Source organism: Cryptotermes secundus, unplaced genomic scaffold (genome assembly GCF_002891405.2).
Source record: "Cryptotermes secundus unplaced genomic scaffold, Csec_1.0 scaffold682, whole genome shotgun sequence".
Taxonomy (NCBI): domain Eukaryota; kingdom Metazoa; phylum Arthropoda; class Insecta; order Blattodea; family Kalotermitidae; genus Cryptotermes; species Cryptotermes secundus.
In genome coordinates, this window is record NW_019730110.1 from 1,170,623 (window position 1) to 1,188,846 (window position 18,224).

Here is an 18,224-nt window from a genome sequence, read left to right on the forward strand (position 1 = left end):
TCAAGAATAGCTCAGCTCTATGATTGAGTGAGTGAATATGTTTTGTTTAGTTTCTTGCTTTATTTCAAGGATTGTCTTATTTTATATTTTCGAGTTCGTTGCAGCTAAGGTAAAACTGAGGCAATAAAGTAACGCTGTACGTATTTCTGGTGGAACCAGCATTGCTCTCTACCTTCCGGTCGGCTTCTGGTGTCTTCAGCAGCACGCAGCTGTCCGCTGCGTAGCCGGTTGCAGATCGCTTAATCGCGTGAGGTCTACAAAGACGTTAATGAAAAAGTATATGTTTTTCACTCAGAATTGCTCGGGTTTCGGACTTTGTTCATCGCCGGAGTTCTCAAAAACCAGAAAAATAAATCGGAAACTGGATCTGTTTCCGTCCCCAGGTGAGGGGAGGAACGTATTTTATTTTATATTCATGATTTATTCTGACCGTCTTACAGTGCATACACTCATTCACCTTACTCTTCTCTCTTGCACTATGTGTTTCAGCATTAAAGTGCCATCTTCAGGTTCTTTTCGATGTACGTCGAACTACTTCATGGCATGCCCTGTTGTCTTTATACTAAAATATATACTCGTCATATATATTGATAAATTTTAAATATTAAAACTGTTCAGGATTTGTCATCCTTATGTCGTATCTCAATACGCGAGTCACACCTATCTTCTTCTATCGGAGTATTCTTCCTACTTTCGTCTGTGTATTGTGCTTTGTGTTGTGTCTTGCTCCTGTGACTGCGTGTGTTATAAAGACAACAGGGCTTGCAATGAAGTAGTTTGACGTACATCGAAAAGCACCTGAAGATGGCACTTTAGTGCTGAAACATGTAGTGCAAGAGAGAAGAGTAAGGTGAATAAATGTATGCACTGTAAGACGGTCAGAATAAATCATGGACATAAATCAGTGCAACAGGACGCTAAAATATAACATTATTTTTTTATATTCGTATGTAGGAGGTATTTGCAGTCGAGAAAACAGTCCAAGTAACATGAGAATAAAAACCTAAGATAATAATATGTCCATAATATTGTAGCGTGCATAGCCGTTGCTATGCAACGACCACATGATGGGCGGATGTAACAGGGCCGTTTCTGGGTAACGGCTCAGTAAACACGTTCCCCGTAGCGACACGAAAGCAACAATAGAAGAGATGTGTCTTCTATGTTGTCCGTGCCGAGGTGTTATGAACAAAGGACAAGATCATTTGGTAGTTCTGTATGGGAGTCTGTGAAGAGAGATCTCGAGCCGGAGGCAGAAGAATAGCCATTGTTGGAGCCGTTACCAATAAACGTCTAGTAACAGATTGTGAACACTAGACTGTGTGCTCTAGTGAACTGTAAAAATGTGGATATAGCGATATTGTTATAGTTGTGTATAGTTACGACCTGTAAGTGGTCTTTAAATCTATTCACCAATCCAAACGCTGTCTATAGTCACAATATGTAGCAGTAGTTCGCACTCAATTCCTGTTGTTTCCTCTGGAACACAGGACATCTGTGAAACGCTTTGTTTTCGATTAAATTTCTTAATCTTATATAGTTCTTCAATGTTTATTCATCATAAAATATTATTAAAGTTGTCAAATTAAATAGAATGAGATGAGAGAGACATATAGCACGCATGGAGGAAGTGAAAAATAGATACTACAATAGACCAGAAGTGGCTGCAGTACAAGGGACTTGGTCCCACACCACTAGCAATAAAAAACATTTATTCTGAGAACTTGAATAGAACTGACGCCCTGGTGGAACCAGGCACAGTGCTATATGGCAGGATCTTAAAGAAATTAAGTGAACAGAACGCGGGCTGATTTCATCTGCTTTAGTACAGGGATCAGTGGCGGCTGTTGTTAACACGGTAAAAAGAAGAATTATTTCGTAAAAATATTTGCTACTATCAGCTTTACAAGGATTCTAACCTTTATATTTAGACCTAATTATGACAAAAACAAATAGTAAAAAAAAAAATTAGATTGGGTTAAGGGTGCGTCTATAATAAGATAATGAGATGCAGAACTGCGGTGATTTCGAGGTCAGCTTGAACAAATATTTTCAGTGTACCGAAATTAACATTCAGTTGTGCTGCTTTCGTTGTTATTGTTCGAAATTTGATTACATTATCCACTAATGTACAAGAACAATAATGTAAACTACAAGGACGACATACGTAATACACACACACACACGCATATATATATATATATACATATAGGAAGCATACACAACTTGATACGTCCTACCACGACCAATTATTTCACGCACTATTGGTGCAGCGTGTTAACTTTATTTTAGTTTTTAAAGAAGTGGGATATTGTATGCACCAGCTGCTTTGCTAACGGAGCATACTTGTTTCGGAAGATTCTCAGAATGAGAGGGTTGTGTGAAGGCTCCCAGAACAGTCAGAGGAAGATAGCCGTGAGTCCCGTGGGACTCGGAAACAAGGATCACTATGCTGGCGAGGACCAACAGCAATTTAGCAGTCATTCAGTCTAAGAGTTAAGAAGCATTATTTGCCTAAACGTCTTGAGTCGATTGACCTTCTTAATTGAGATTCAGTGTGTTTTCTGTGATGTCAGGTTTGAATTAGACGAACCGCAAGCTTCGAAGTGTTGCTCCATTCTTAGAATTTATACGAGATTCATAACATTTCTGCTGTCCATCACATATTGCAGTGGGGTTCCCCGTTCTGCGCTGCTCTCCAAGGCGCGCAAATAAAAATAAAAAATGCAGACAAAATATTGTATGCTGATACTATGAAGCATAAGTTTCACCTACATAACATTTTAAAAAATAGCTCAGTCGATGTAGTGACTGGGTTAATGGCTGGACGACCGAGAAATCGGAGTTCAATTCCCGACACGGGGCAAGAGATTTCTCTCGCCTCTATACCATCCAGAACGGCTCAGGGATCCACCTAGCCTTCTATACAGGGGGACCTGGGCGTGGGGGGGGCTGTTTCTTCGGGGAGTAAAGCGGCCGAGGCGTGAAGCTGACCGCTCACCTCAATCCAGTGCTGACGTTAAGAATGTTGGAGCTGTACCTTCACTTCTCTCCCCATATGTCTTCATGTCGTATTTGATAGATTAAAAATGGGATAAACTTACCATTATCTTTAACTTTTGACGTAGGGAGTGGACTGCCCTCCATAACAGAGACCAACCAATTAATGCTTTATAATTAAACAATGCCGGTCACGGTAGCCGTGTGGTCTAAGGCATCTACTCTCTTCGCTTGCTCAGAAGTCGGGACCGTGGGTTCGAATCCCACATAAGACATGGATGTTCGATATGTATATGGCTTAATTCTGTGTTTGTGTTGTCCTGTGTATAGGTAGAGGCCTTGTGACTAGCTGATCGCCCGTCCAAGGAACCCTACCACCTGTAAAAATGATCATGAAACTGAGAAATCAGCCCTATGCTCCACAGTGGGAGCAAGAGGAAAGAAAAACAACTGAACAATCATTTTTAGTGTAAGATTCACACAAGTTCGCACTGGGCAGAATGCAGAATTCTATAATGTTAAAGCTGATGGTACGTATAGTAACCACTAAGATCAAGGGATGAGACTTCAACATTGAAGCGTCCAGACTTCTCAACGTGAACAATATCATTAGACGACTCAAACGGAAGAAGCCGTTCGAACAAGTTAAATGTTAAAGTACTAAGTAATTCAGTGGGAGTGACTTAGTTTTAATTTACGTAGTATATTAGGTTTAGAAAGCCGGTCACGGTAGCCGAGAGGTCTGAGGCATGCACTGTCTTCGCTCGCTCGGAAGCCGGGATCGTGGGTTCGAATCCCACTCAGGGCATGGATGTTTGTGTGCGATTTTCTTTGTTTGTGTATAGGTAGAGGCCTTGCGACGAGCTGATCACCCGCCCAAGGAGTCCTACCGTATGTGTAAGATCTAGAAAAACCGAAGTGAACGGAGAAGTTCATGGAGGTAGGCCTAGGCCCACTGGGGCTGTAGTGCCAAAGGAAAAAAAAAATTAGGTTTAGAAAAAAATAATCGTTAGTTATCCAACTAGTTCTAATTGTAATTAAGTTCTGGGTTACCCAGTCTTAATTAATTAATAACAAAAAAAAGATCAATTAGACGATATAAAACAGTATAAATTACGGAAGAAGCGAACGGTGATCGTGGTTGCAAACAAATTGAATTTCTCTCCTTCTTCTGCTTTAAACATTTAGTGTGTATGCATATCATGTCAACTGATTTCGTATTTCACTGTTCTCGCAAGTTAAAACAAAAGCTATTTATTAACTTCTCTTCTTCTGATCACATACCTTCTCCGGGTTTCTATTCGGCGGATTAATAGATGAATCTAGTTTGGATTCATCACCCGAGGCTTTTCCTGGTTTGGGTTTTATATGAAAAGAAAGCGAGTGACGCCCAATATTAACGTGGAAGGATCAATACAGTCTTCAAGAGGACGGAACGGATCATACACAGACATAAGCCCCCATGTAGCCGCTGATAATGACCGAAACTAACTGCAAAATTCTCTTCGGTTCTTTAGGCCTCTCTGGTGCTCTAAGATGATCATCAGCTGCTAGATGGCCCTCGGAGCCTTTTCCGTCTGAGTCATCCCCTCCTATTCTAGATCATCCTATGTCTCTCTTCTGCAGGTGTATACCGAATAGCTCTTGGTACTGTCCTAACATGTTATATTTGTAGATGTGCATGTTACTGATTATTGTATGCTTGTATTTTTCTAAACTGTCATCTGGATGCTTGTCGTGTTGCTGTATTCGCGATGGTAGGGGCTATGTTCAGATACTTGTCATAACAACGTCGTTGCAGGGGAAACAACGTGTCCACAGAGCTGTTACCTAGCAACGGCTGTTGTACTGTCGCCTGTATACATAGCTGTTACATGGCAATGAGTCTAAATGTCACAGTATTAACAAAACCAAGTGAGAATTTAGTATTAATTTGAAAGTTACACCACCGACATGAATCCATCTTGAGAAGCTAGTAGTTGCTTGACCACTGAAGAAACTTATGGAACACGAAAGCTCATTGCCGTGTTCACAGAAGTCCGTTACTTGGTCCGTATCGTGAGCCAGATGAATCCAGTCTACACCCACACAACCAATATTACATATAAAATGACAGTGCATCATTCTACTAGTATATCTTAATCTTCGATATTTGAATGGCAGAATAGAGCGGAAACAGGGGAGCCTCAACTCCATTGCAGCAAGCAGGCCTATTCTCGAATTCAGTAAGCTCTCGCCTTCATTAATAACATTCTTGTGTCTAAAGAATATTTATCATTTCGCGTATCAAATAAACATACCCGCAAAGAAGAAAGCCACACAAGTCTCTTTGACGGATGGTACATAAATGACCTATTCAAAATGAAACTTGTCATATGGGGAAACAAAAGCAGCAACAACAGTCACTACTCAGAAAGTTTCAATAGAAATCAATATACTGTTAGACTGAGCGAGCAATTGCACTTAAAGTAGAAGACGCCTTTATGTTTGGATGTCGTTATTATGATGGATCTTAAAGAAGAGGCGTTTGAACTTCGGATATAGATGGAACTAGCTCCTAGTTCGTGTCTACCTTCGCGTTCTACCACAGGTTTGTCATCCCTGTTCGTAATCGTGCAGTTGTAATGTGATCTTCACAGTATTACGTACTTAGGGACTTCCTTAAGTTGGGGATTCCTGGTTGAGCTATCATCCCTATGCTATCGGAGAGAGAATGAACATGAGGTAAACAGATTTAATGCATAAACAAAGAAAACTCCGTGGCCTGTAGTCCGCAAGCGAACTATACCGACCGAGCGGCCGCCGCTTGTCGACGTAGTTAGTGCAAACTTTTGTGGATAGAGGGTGTCACGTGGTCAGCGCAACGGTTCCCCACGGCCGTTAATTTCGGTTCTCTAGACTAGAGCCGCTATTTCCTTGAAATAGCTCCTCAGTTATCCTCACGAGGCTGACTGGACCCAGTTCCAGACCAACTACTGCTCAGAAAATCTGGTAGCGGCGGGAATCGAACCCTGGACCTCTGGATCTGCAGCCAAGAACTCTGACCACTAGACCACAGAGGCGGTCGATTATCAAAAGATTACTTGGGAGACTGTGTATCGACAGGAAATGATATGAAAATTGATTTGAGAGAAATAAGATTTGGAAGCGTGAACTAAATCCCATTGGCTCAGAATATATACAAATGGCGAGGTACTGGTACATTCTTAACTGTACCTGATTACTGAAGATATAACTGCACACGTTTTTAATCTAGTCACTAGATGGAGGTGAGTTGTCAGTTTCACGTCCCGCCCACTTTACCCCGAAGTATAGAGCCCCAGGTACCAATTACAGAGGAGGTGAATAAGACCTCAGTACCGGTATGATGATTAAAATATTTTTCCCCTGTCGGGAATCAAACTCTGATTCCTCGGTCGTCCAGTGAGTCACTAGGTTTACTCTTGTATCCTATTCACTATATTGACTGAGCTTACTTTAAGCATGTTAATGAACTCTCAGTTCCCTAAATACTTATCTACTGTAGGTGGAGAATCTCTTGACCAAATGAGGGTTAAGACTTTTTAAGATGCCTCGGATGCATGAAGAGAGTTAATATAAAGCTTAATTAAAAAAGAGTTATACAGAATAACGCAATCTGTCGCGTAAGAATGGAAGGAAAAAGAACCTGACGAAGCTAAGGGAAGGTTAAAAAATTAACCAAACGTGCTTAAAACAGGAGTTCATTAGTGCTTCTGTTACCCGTACCTCGGGCACTGCCCTCAGACATGTAGAGGTAAAATTACATCATGGAGAAACAAACGCATTCTAGCTTCAGTGATTAGGCTTTGAGTTTCCAACCAGATCCCCAAGCGACAGGTCCTCTGGGTTATTTAAAATTATGATCGTTCTCATATTCGAAATTTTCAGTGAAAGAACGGCTGAGGTTTTATTACAGCAGAAACTGATCGTGTCTCCTTACATTTTGTCAAAATATGAAACTCAAGGGGACATAATCTCTGAGCAGATATAGACGTTACACGTCTCTTAACCTATTAAAGGCTTAATTTCTTCCACATATAAGAATTTAGTTCGTACCTCACAGGAAACACATTACGTCTCCGTTATAAAGACCAACCGGTTAAGGTCGTTTGTGGAGGGGGGGAACTATTTATTTTGAGAATCTTATGAAACATACAAATGCATTCTGTGGACAGAATGCAGAGTTTCAATATTTTAAAGTATGTGGTACGTATAGTAACCACTGGGTTTCAAAGGATTTTTAAGATACTTTGAGGTTAATTAAAATTGTCATAAGAGACCTCCACTAGTCCGTATCAAGAACCTAACTAATCCATTCCACAACCATTCTGTTTCCTTAAGATACATTTTAATGTTCAATTCCAACCAAGGCCCAGGTTTTCCAAGTATCATACTCCTTTTAGGTTATCACAATTGTTCAAAATAATTAGCTTATAGTACATGAAATTAATCATGCTAAAGTGATAAAAAGTAATGTCTTGTAAAACTTTTAAATATCACATAGGGCGATCTGTACAAGGAGAATCATTGGCGTTTTAGGAAAGACAAGTGATATTACAGCCTTTGGAAATTTCGGTTATCTTTTATTTTTTTGAACACGAATGTGTTTTAGTGAAATCGTCATAATAAATAAGCAATTTTATTACTTTGAGTACTGCCTGTGTCGAAAGGAAATCATGTGAAATTCGCCCGCTTCTGCTAACAGATCACAGATCCAAACGCATATGTCAAGACAGATTCTCAATTAGACTTAAGCTCTCATCGACCATGTAAGCTTACATCCTGTTTTATGAGAGAGACAACGCTAATTTATTCTTTATTTTCCGTAATTTAGAAACCAGAAGCAAGACCACCTGACAAATGTGCAAAAACCTGACAAATATCCCATCCCTCTGTAGGATTCGAGTTTTATACGCCGGTGGTTATGAAGACTAACAACTTCTGGGATATAACGCCGTGTAGTCTGTTGAAAATCAACTGACGTTCCACCCTTTGGCCCTGAAGATGGAGGCAATGTTTTGCTTCGAAATGTCCGTTGATTTTCAACGGACTACACGTCGTTATATTGCAGAATACAGTATTCTTCGTCCCTCCCTCTGTTGCGTAAACCAAAATATCACGTCAAGTACAAAAACTCTGGCAAACCACTCCTGCAGTTCGTGTTCACTTCACAGGACATTTCCACACAATGAGCCACTGTTATGTCGTGTGTTCACAGACCGAACAGCTGACGGTGCTCTGGATTCTGTTTGCTAGCATCGTCATAGGGAACATCGCAGTACTCCTAGCACTGATTCCCAACAAATCTCGCAAGTCAAAGATGAATTTCTTCATCAAGCATCTAGCTCTGGCAGGTAAGAGACACTGTCATCTTGAATATTCATTAACATTACAAAAAATCACCTTTGGATCAGTCTTGGTCAATGAAATCCATTTCAAATCCTTAAAACTTTGTATTTGACGTGTTAGCGAGGTAGCTGAAATAACTGTAAGAGTTATGGCCATGTTTGCCTACATGATAACATTGCCAGACTTAAAAGTTTATCAGTAAGAAAAGAAGTCCCAAAGATTAACCCCATTTTCCTCCAACAAGTTCACAAGGACTGGATTCCGGTTTTGTTTTTAAAGATTAGGTATTTGATTCTGTTCTGAATATGTCGGGCTTTTGATTATTTAAAACGTAAATACCTGTAAATCTTCGAAGGTTTACTTTTGGGAGTTTGCTTTTGCAAATAAACTCCGGTTGGCAGCGCTGATATGGCGGACAACGTGACTATAAAATTTTAGAGATACTTGGTTCATATTTTGATACAAGATTCATTATTACGTCTATATCCTTTGTGCGCCCTATCCACACAAGTCTTGTCTACTAAGCAATGCAGCTTGTAAATTTCTTATTACGCATGCGTACTGTGTGTTCCATTATCGCCCCTACTTCCGAACTACACTTTTTTTTTAAATCGCTTAGTGGGGGGTGGAGTCCAACCGGGTCCACTCGGCACGGCGGCCACTGATTGGCCTATTGTACCTGCCCCTGGTGATTATGATGATGCAGAATTTGGTGGATAGAAGATTGGCAGGGGAAACCGAAGTACTCGGAGAAAACCCGCCCCAGCGCCACTTTTTCCACCACAAATCCCACTTGACCAGACCCGGGATCGAACCCGGGCCCCCGCGGTGGGAAGCCAGCGACTAACCGCTTGCGCTATGGCGCGGTCAAACTACACCTTACTGTTGCTACTTTTGCGTCAACGATTTTTTCTTTCCGAAGAGCATGATTGCCGTTCTGTGAACCTCACTTTTAGTGTCAAGGTCAAGTATACAACGCACGCCATATGTGAGATATTTGATAAGTCCGATATGACTACCGGCTGAAAAAGAAATCATTCCACAACTTTGTTTTCATTGATATCACAAACTTGAAGTTAAGAATATAAAGATATTCCTTTGCTTCAGTAAGCACTATATAGCGCTACCCACTCATAACATGGTTATTATACATGCAGCCTGGTCTAACAATATTATATTTAAGCATCCTGTTGCACTCCATACGATAAATGATATAATTTATATCATTATATCATTTATGATCTAACAATATTTACTGGCAATTTATATATCTACTTCGCGTGGCTCTCACAATAAGCAGTGGTTATTTTCATAAACAGCATTAACCGGTTGGTCTTTCATGGAGTCGCATTTTTTGTTCTGTGTTGTAGGAACTGTATCTTCAAACATTTTTATCCGAAATGTCATTCTTTGAAGGGTTAATCTCGACATTGTGTGCAGGAGAATTATCCTAAGCCCCCAAAAAATTACGGCTGTTATTTCAAACAACGTTAGGAACAATGCTACCAGCACGGCACTCAACCATTTCTAATGCGACTGCTGATAGTACCCTAACCGTACTACCATTCGCACTGAACATTTGGGATGGTGAGAGCATCGTAAGAATAGACCTAAATATTGTCGCGTATCGCGGGGTATATCGCGACAAATAACTTCACGATGTATTCGATGTAGCGAATTTTATTTCACATCCGCTCTCACAATCACCCAAATTACAATCTGACGATTACTGCTATCTGCAGTATCACAATTAGTACACTGAAAAATGCCACAATACAACTGACTAGTTGCTGGCTAACTCGGCGGTAGCTCCAGGACTCGCTGACTGTCTCAGTACAACTGACTNTGCCTAGCGACCGCGATATCCCTCGGTGACGTCACCGCGGAGGGGAGTGGCGGGGCGGGAACTCGCCTATTACCGTAGTGACGCGAGCGTTACGTTACCGCCACGTTCCGCTGGGGAGGTAAAGGTCAACATGTCACAATATATTACTACTACTGCTACCACTACCACCACTACTGCTTCCACTAATGCTAGTACTACTACTACCACCACCACCACTACCACTATCGGTACTATTGCTACTACCACTGCTACTACTGCTACCACCAATGCTACTACCACTTACTACTGCTGCTACTACCACCGGTACTGTTGCTACTACCACCACTACTGCTACAACTAGTGCCACCGCTGTTACTACTACTGCGACTACTACTACTACCACCACCATCGGTACCATTGCTACTACCACTGATACTACCACAACTACTGCTACAACTAGTGCCACTATTATTACTACTACTACCGCTACTATTACTACGACTACTACTACTACTACTACTACTACCGGTACTGTTGCTACTACCACTACTGCTAACACTAGTGCTACTACTGTTACTACTACTGCTGCTACTACTACCACCACCATCGGTACCATTGCTACTACCACTGATACTACCACAACTACTGCTACAACTAGTGCCACTATTATTACTACTACTACCGCTACTATTACTACGACTACTACTACTATTACTACTACTACCGGTACTGTTGCTACTACCACTACTGCTAACACTAGTGCTACTACTGTTACTACTACTGCTGCTACTGATTCTGCTGCTATTACTACTACTGATGCTACTGCTACTACTACCAATACTATTATAACTGCCATTATATTTCTTAGTGAAAATAACAATACCGTAGATAATTGTAGAGTCAGAATTACTGGATTTTTGGAACCTGTCCATCGTCCCGTGTTCTAAGGAACTAGAGTACACAGCGTTACGGGAACTGGATCTGTTTGTATTGACAAAGGTTGTCCAGCGTTGGAAGTTGGCTCTTTCTAGAGTAGGTGTCTCTCCCTCACCTGAGAACGGAAACAGATCCAGTACCCGAAACGCTGTGTATTCTAGTTCCTTAGAATACGGGATGATGGACAAGTTCCAAAAACCCAGTAATTCCGAGTGTTACACACAACCGTCAGAACCCTTTAGACTCTACACAGTTCTGCGCTGTTTCTCCGTTAGTTTCAGTTTATTTGCTTTGTCGCTGTAAATTTCTAATTTCGAATTTGACAGAGCGTTTTCACCTCAGGCTGCTTAATGTCGTTACTTGCAATCCGTTCAGTTCAGTGTAATATGAAGGGGCTAGACGGAACTAGAAGGGAGCTTTCAGATATTCCATTACTTACAGAGGATAAATACTCGTTCTGCCATAATAAAGCTTACTATGTGCGGTTTCACTTCAATTCCACGCAATGGTCTAAATCTCAAATAAAACACTCTCTAACTGGTGCTTCCCAAACTTCGTAGCCGTGAGTACCGCACAAGCCAAAATGTGAGGTGACCTCTTATTTCTCCAGGGACAAATTCAAGGTGGAAGCTTCTTTGACAAAACTGAATATGTCATTTAGTCCTGGCTTTTGTGAACAAAAAATCGTTAAAATTATACTGTTAAGAAATACATTTAAAATTCAGTACCTTAAATAAAATGCTTCATGTTTATTCCTAAGAACCTGTAAATAAGGCGACCCCCCCCCCTTTTCTAAGAAGCAATAATAAGAAAAAACACGCTTTATATGGGGGCAGGCGGTAGCGTAGTTGGGTGAGACACTATGTTACAAGCAGGAAGGTTGCACACTCGATTCCCGGTAAGGTCATTATATGTTTCAATTCACGTGAACCTTCCAGCAACACTATGACCCTGGGGTCGACTCAGCCTCTAACAGAAATGAGTACCAGGAATCTTCCTGGAGGGGTAGAGGGCGGCCGGGGCGTAAGGCTCACAACCTTACCGCCATCTGTGAGCCGATTGTCTAGAAAATGTGGGAGCCTCGACGTCTCACAACCCTATGGGCCTTCATGGCCTGTTACTGGGATAGCTTTACCTTTTACCTTTATCACTCTTTATATTCGGCCTAATGCGGTAAATACAAAAGGGCGGATGTATCATCAGTGTGCCTTGTCCTGATAGCGTGTCACTGCTATATATTACGGTTTATAGTTTTATATTGCATCTACTGCAGGAACAAGGTTGCGCCTTCCATCAGTTAACAGGGACAGCCAGAAAATGTACTGAATATCGTATAAAATAAAATAATTTTACAGATCGTCCAACATTTTCGGGTTTCTGTGCTGAAATTTGGCCGGCACCACACTTAAAAATAATTATAATTTTGATACGTATTAATACTTACGTCCCCCGTCCCTACCGCCAACAAGATACTGTCACGTATTTGGGAGTGTATGACTATAGATGGGGTACGGATTGGTGCTTGGATTGGTTCTATTGTTGCATACATGTTGCAGGCGTTACTTAGCAACGACCGCTGTTTACGGAGTCTATACGCCACGGTACATGCGCCGCATTCAGGCGCGCTGATCTAACCATAACAAATTTGCAGCATTCCGAACTAATCTACTTATTCCTACTTATCAGGTAGGCATCCCAACTACTGCTGTTAGGGGAATGAATACAGACAAATTTATCACCTCCCCTAATTACACTTTGGTACAGTCTGTTCCTTTTTATACGTCGCCTGGTAACACGTAAATTTAACCCAGACATAAACGGACTTCATATCTTTGTAATCTAATTTTCGGAATTAAGTCACTTGGATTCTTACATAAAGGAACGAAGATGAAACTAGATTGACATAAGTGTTTCACCCACTTGAATTCTAAAACAGAGCTTCGCATTTTCAGAGAATGTAAATGATATCACAGCTTCTTACAATTTCCAATACGGACAACCAGCACACCAGAAACCAGCTCTAAAACCACACCAGAAAATGAACACCAAAAACAAACTCCGTGGTCTGTAGTCTGCAAGCGAACTATACCGACCGAGCGAACGCCGCTTGTCGGCGAAGTTAGTGCCAACTTTTGCGGATATAGAGTGTCAGGTGGTCAGCACAACGAATCCCCAAGGTCGTTAATCTCGGTTTTCTAGGCCGGAGCCGCTGTTTCCTTGGAATAGCTCCTCAATTATCCTCACGAGGCTGAGTGGACCCCGTTCCAGACCCACTACTTCTCAGAAAATCTGGTAGCGCCGAGAATCGAACCCGGTACCTCTGGATCTGTAGCCAGGAACTCTGACCACTAGACCACAGAGACGGTCGAAAATGAACATCAAAGTCTGAAAATATCCCGATTCGTTTTGTTATTTTGATTCAGAGTTTATTTAACGACACTGCCGGTATCTCACGCTATACAGCGTCGAAAGACTGTATGAGAGTGAATAATGAATAAGAAAGTATTTGGAAGGAAAGGATTGTAAGGTAATTTAAAATACTATCCCAACATATTTCTTGAGGTGCTGATAAAGACCACGAGAACTAGACAAGATAGTAATGTTTTGTGTGTTGGTTCACGATGCTGTCAGCATTTAGACTTCAGCGTCGAATGGTATGACGGCTGATGAATTACAATGGATTTGGAAGGAAGAGATGGTGACCTAACAGAGGTACTATCTCGGCGTTTACGTGGAGGGACCGAGAAACACCACTAAACACCTCGGTCAAGATAGCCAATGTCATATCTTATAGTCGAACCGCGAAACTCTCAAATATAAGAACACACCATAGAGGATGTCCCAGGAGGAAAGGTCATTATTCTGGGAGGTCATAGTATCGGCCATTCTAAGCTAAAATGTACATGTGTCCCATTCCGAACGGTTTCCGAGATAGAGTTATTTCACTGTACAGTTCCAAAATTGTTGATAAGAAAGGGACATAACGTACGGTTCCTAATACCAGTATTTATTGTTCAAGTGAAAAAGTTGGTATAGTTTACCTAGTGTAATACACTTCCGAAAATTCCTCCGACAACACAAATGCACTTCGCAACTTGAGTGAGGACATGGCGTGTTGCTCGTCTGCACAGTGTATAGTGTACAGTGTACAGTACAGTGAAATAGCTCTATCTCGGTGCAACTTGTGTGAGGACATGGCGTGTTGCTCGTCTGCACAGTGTATAGTGTACAGTGTACAGTACAGTGAAATAGGTCACTATCGGAAACCGTCCGGAATAGGACACGTGTACATGTACACTTTTTTGCTTAGAATGACCTCCCAGAATATTGATATTTCCTTCAGGCACATTTTGTATAGCAACCGTGATTGGATGATAAAAAATGGAGCACTCGGTGTAGTGAGAATTGGCAGTGGAAGTTAAAGTACTCGGAAGAAACCTGCCCTCTTGATGCTTTGTAAACAACATTTCCATACGACCTGGCCTGGAATCGAACCCAGGCCACCGCGGTTGGAAGCTGGCGAGTAACCGCCTGAACTCTTACACGGCCGATATCGTCCCTCACACTCCCCCCCACACACACAAATATTTCTTTTCTCTTTCTGTTCTTTGGGCTTTAAAGGGTTAATATATGGTTGTCTTCAACAATACAGTTCATATTAAGAATACACGTCATCAAAATGAATTCATGAAGCCGCGGGCTACGTTCGTGAAGGCAGTGTTGTCATTCCTAGGTAATAGGTAGGTATAAAAGTTTATTTACATGGTGTTAAAGCGAGCTGCTTAGAGCCCCCAGGACTCAAAACAAAAGCCTTATTTATGTAGAGCCCAGGTCATCTTCCCTTGCACACCGTTTTTATCCTCAGACAGAGGATTCCAGATTAATATGGGGTGTTTCAGAAACGCTTCAATTCCTTTTTTTTATTGTTATTGGGGTGGGACTAAGTCCCTTGTACTGCGGTCACTTCTGGCCTATTGTACCAGCCCCAGATGATAGGTGAGGGTGATTGTGGACCAACTAGTGGAATGAAGATTGGCAGGGGAAACCTAAGTGCTCGGAGAAAACCTGCCCCAGCTCCAGTTTGTCTACCACAAATCATATTTGACCAGACCCGGGATCGAACCTGGGCCGCCGCGGTGGGAGCCAGCGGCTAACCGCTTGAACTATGGCGCGGCCCTTCGATGACATACGTTTGAAAGGTAACACTTTTCACAAGCTCCATAATATTGTGACGTATAGACCCGTTGCTTGGCAAAGACCTCAAAATAAACAACGAAACAACAGCCACTGGAACGTAAAGATGCGGTAAACACGCCTCTACAACAATAGTTTCTGTTGGAAACTGTTACGCATTTCGTTGCTAGACAACTACAACAATGGAAACAGGAGTTTTCTATATGGTACCTGCCGAGGAGTTACCCTGAAGACAACAGGGGCTACCAACTAAATTATGATTGAAAGTCAGGAGCTGAAGAGAAGACTAGGAAATTGCTGTGAAATAGCCTGTAGTATGGGAGTTAGAGGGTGTGAAGACAGGAAACTAAGCGCGTGAAGCTGAAGAATCTCCACTGTTAGAAGCCATTACTATGGAACGACCGACGACACAGCAGACTGGAAAAAGGCTTAGCGAGTGATATAGTGATTTGTGAATTGTGGAGATTAGCGACAGAGCTTTAATTACTTGTAGTTCCAAGTGGTAAATAAATCGAGTCACCAGTCTGAACCCCCACTATTTTCACACATCCTTTATAACAGTTTGATAACTATATGTGCCACCTGCTTTAACATAAAAAGATCTCTCACGTTTGCTCACAGAGTGGATTTTTGTTGTTTCCTTATATTTTTCTTACGGTAAACAGCGATAACTGGTTTGCCTTCATAATGTTACCACAGTATTTACTGTGAGGTACGAACTGAATTTTTAAATATTATTTAGATTAATGTTCATTTTTTTGTATTCATTTACTTAATAACAAGCTTTACGAATTTAAAATTTTCAACTTGTGTTTCAACACCCACTGGGGTTAAATTTGGCGACCCAGGAGGCCAAGCGATTGGTCCACCTCTGCCAATTCATATCCCAGCCATCACTCTGTCCAGGTGATTCCTAACATGGTTGCAAAAATGTGGCGGTTTATGGGCGTAAGCCGGGTACGAAAAAGAAATTTCCAGAGTTTTCATTTCAGATGACATAAACCGGATACGTGTATGACAATTAGTTTCCGAGATATACTTCTTTTTATTTTCATACCTTTCATATATATTTGTATGGATCGCAAAAATCCTCCTGAAATAATTTCATATTCTCTCTCCTTTAAATATCCCATTTCTTGACAGCGCCACATCTGCATGACAAATGGGAAGAGGTGCACTAATTCCTTCCCTCCGGTTTGAACATACTTCCCAATGCACAAATTCCGTACAGACTTGCATTTCGCACAGGAATGCGGGACTAAACACGGGAATGTTGTAGACTCCTGTTGATTTTGTTCCGTTAGTAAACCTCTGACAAGAATGCGCTGGTTTATGTTTTGAATGGATTAGGAGAGTCCATGGGAATATGCCCTTTAGGTAGGAGCCTGTATCAAAGACACGCATACCAACCTCACAAACAAATAATTCTCAAAAGAAACAGAGCTTTTTCTACATCGATCAATCAACTCGGAGAATGCATTAAAATTAATAACAACAGGTCTATTAATCATGGCTGTATCTACAGGTTGAAACTCTCCAAAATACGAGAATTCTAACAACCTCGCCGCAATTGCGAATCGAGTGTCAAGAAAAAAATGTGGGAGCCTCGGTGTCTCACAACTCTATGGACCTCCACAGTCTGTTATAGGGATAGCTTTATGTTTTCTAGCTTTTCCGTTATTTAATTTAGTTGTTAAAGACTAGAGCAGCATTTCTAGGTCATCGGACTCTAAAATCGTTGAAATTTAACAAGGTAATAGCATGAATAGGTGCAAGAATAATCAGAAAACATTTCAGTGTCAGGTGGAGTTCTTGAACCTTTCAAGAGCTACAGATCAAAAAACAGTGCTTTGACACATCACGTTAGGTCATGTCTCATAACTAAGATCATAAAATGCAATTGTAAATACATTTACATAAATATGGAATTAAACTGTCGCAAAATCAATTATAAATGATTAGATTGTTAGATTTCTTATTGGAGCAACAAGACAATAGAGTTTAATAAAACCGAAGAAGAAGCAAAGTCTCCCCTGTGCCTAATTAATTAAACACAACGCCGTGACGATATGGGGGAGTGGGGTATAGCTCCACCATTCTTAACCTCGGCACTAGATCGAGGTGAGTGGTCAGTTTCACGCCATGTCTGCTTTATCTCTGGACCCCAGAGCCGTTCTAGACACTCGAAAAGAGAAGAATTTCTTGAACTTACCGAGAATCGAACCCCACCTTCCAACCACTTGCTATACCAACTGAGCTATCCAGGCACCATAGCAAGTTTAACATTTTTTACTACCATGCCTCTGAGTATGGCCCTAAGAAGCCGAAACCTGTAGCGCCATACAACGAATCTGAACTTTTCTACTACATTTGCTATTCCATAATTACTAAAAGAGTGATGTTACGTAATAAAATAGGATAGAGAAGGATACAGAAGTATGTATGTTCCTGTTGATGCTTCGAAATATTAAATTAGTCACAAAAAATCCAGCGCGGGAAAAATCAGAAGGAAATATTACAGAATGTGTGAAAAGTGTCATGAACACAATGTTACTTCAAGCAGTTATGCTTTTAGTACCGGGATTTAGTTAATATTAAGACGAAGAAATGATCCCCTGCCCAAGGAGTCCTACCGACTGTCTTAGATTAGGACACTGAACTGAAACGAAGCGTTGCACGGATGCCCTGTGCTCCAGGTGGGAGCAACAGAAGAAGAAGAGGAGGAGGAGCAGGAGGAGGAGGAGGAGGAGGAGGAAGAAGGAAGAAGATTATGATGATGATGGTGGTGGTGATGAAGAAGAAAAAGAGGGGGAGGAAGAAGATGATGATGATAGTGGTGATGAAGATGAAGAGGAGGAGGAAGATTATGATGATGATGGTGGTGGCGGTGATGATGATG

The 18,224-nt window shown here is 41.4% G+C and overlaps 2 protein-coding genes across 5 annotated transcripts in view; one reads left to right on the forward strand and one right to left on the reverse strand.

The window, feature by feature from the left end:
* Positions 1–18,224, reverse strand: part of LOC111866213 (neuropeptide Y receptor type 1) — a 439,022-nt gene that overhangs the window by 350,015 nt on the left and 70,783 nt on the right. The gene's annotated exons all lie outside the window — the stretch shown is intronic.
* Positions 1–18,224, forward strand: part of LOC111866215 (cardioacceleratory peptide receptor) — a 150,681-nt gene that overhangs the window by 101,551 nt on the left and 30,906 nt on the right. For all 4 annotated transcript variants that reach the window (XM_033752164.1, XM_023854958.2, XM_033752162.1 and 1 more), the window contains exon 3: positions 8,240–8,375. In XM_033752164.1, the coding sequence (XP_033608055.1) occupies positions 8,240–8,375 (136 nt within the window). The remainder of the gene's footprint in view (positions 1–8,239; positions 8,376–18,224) is intronic.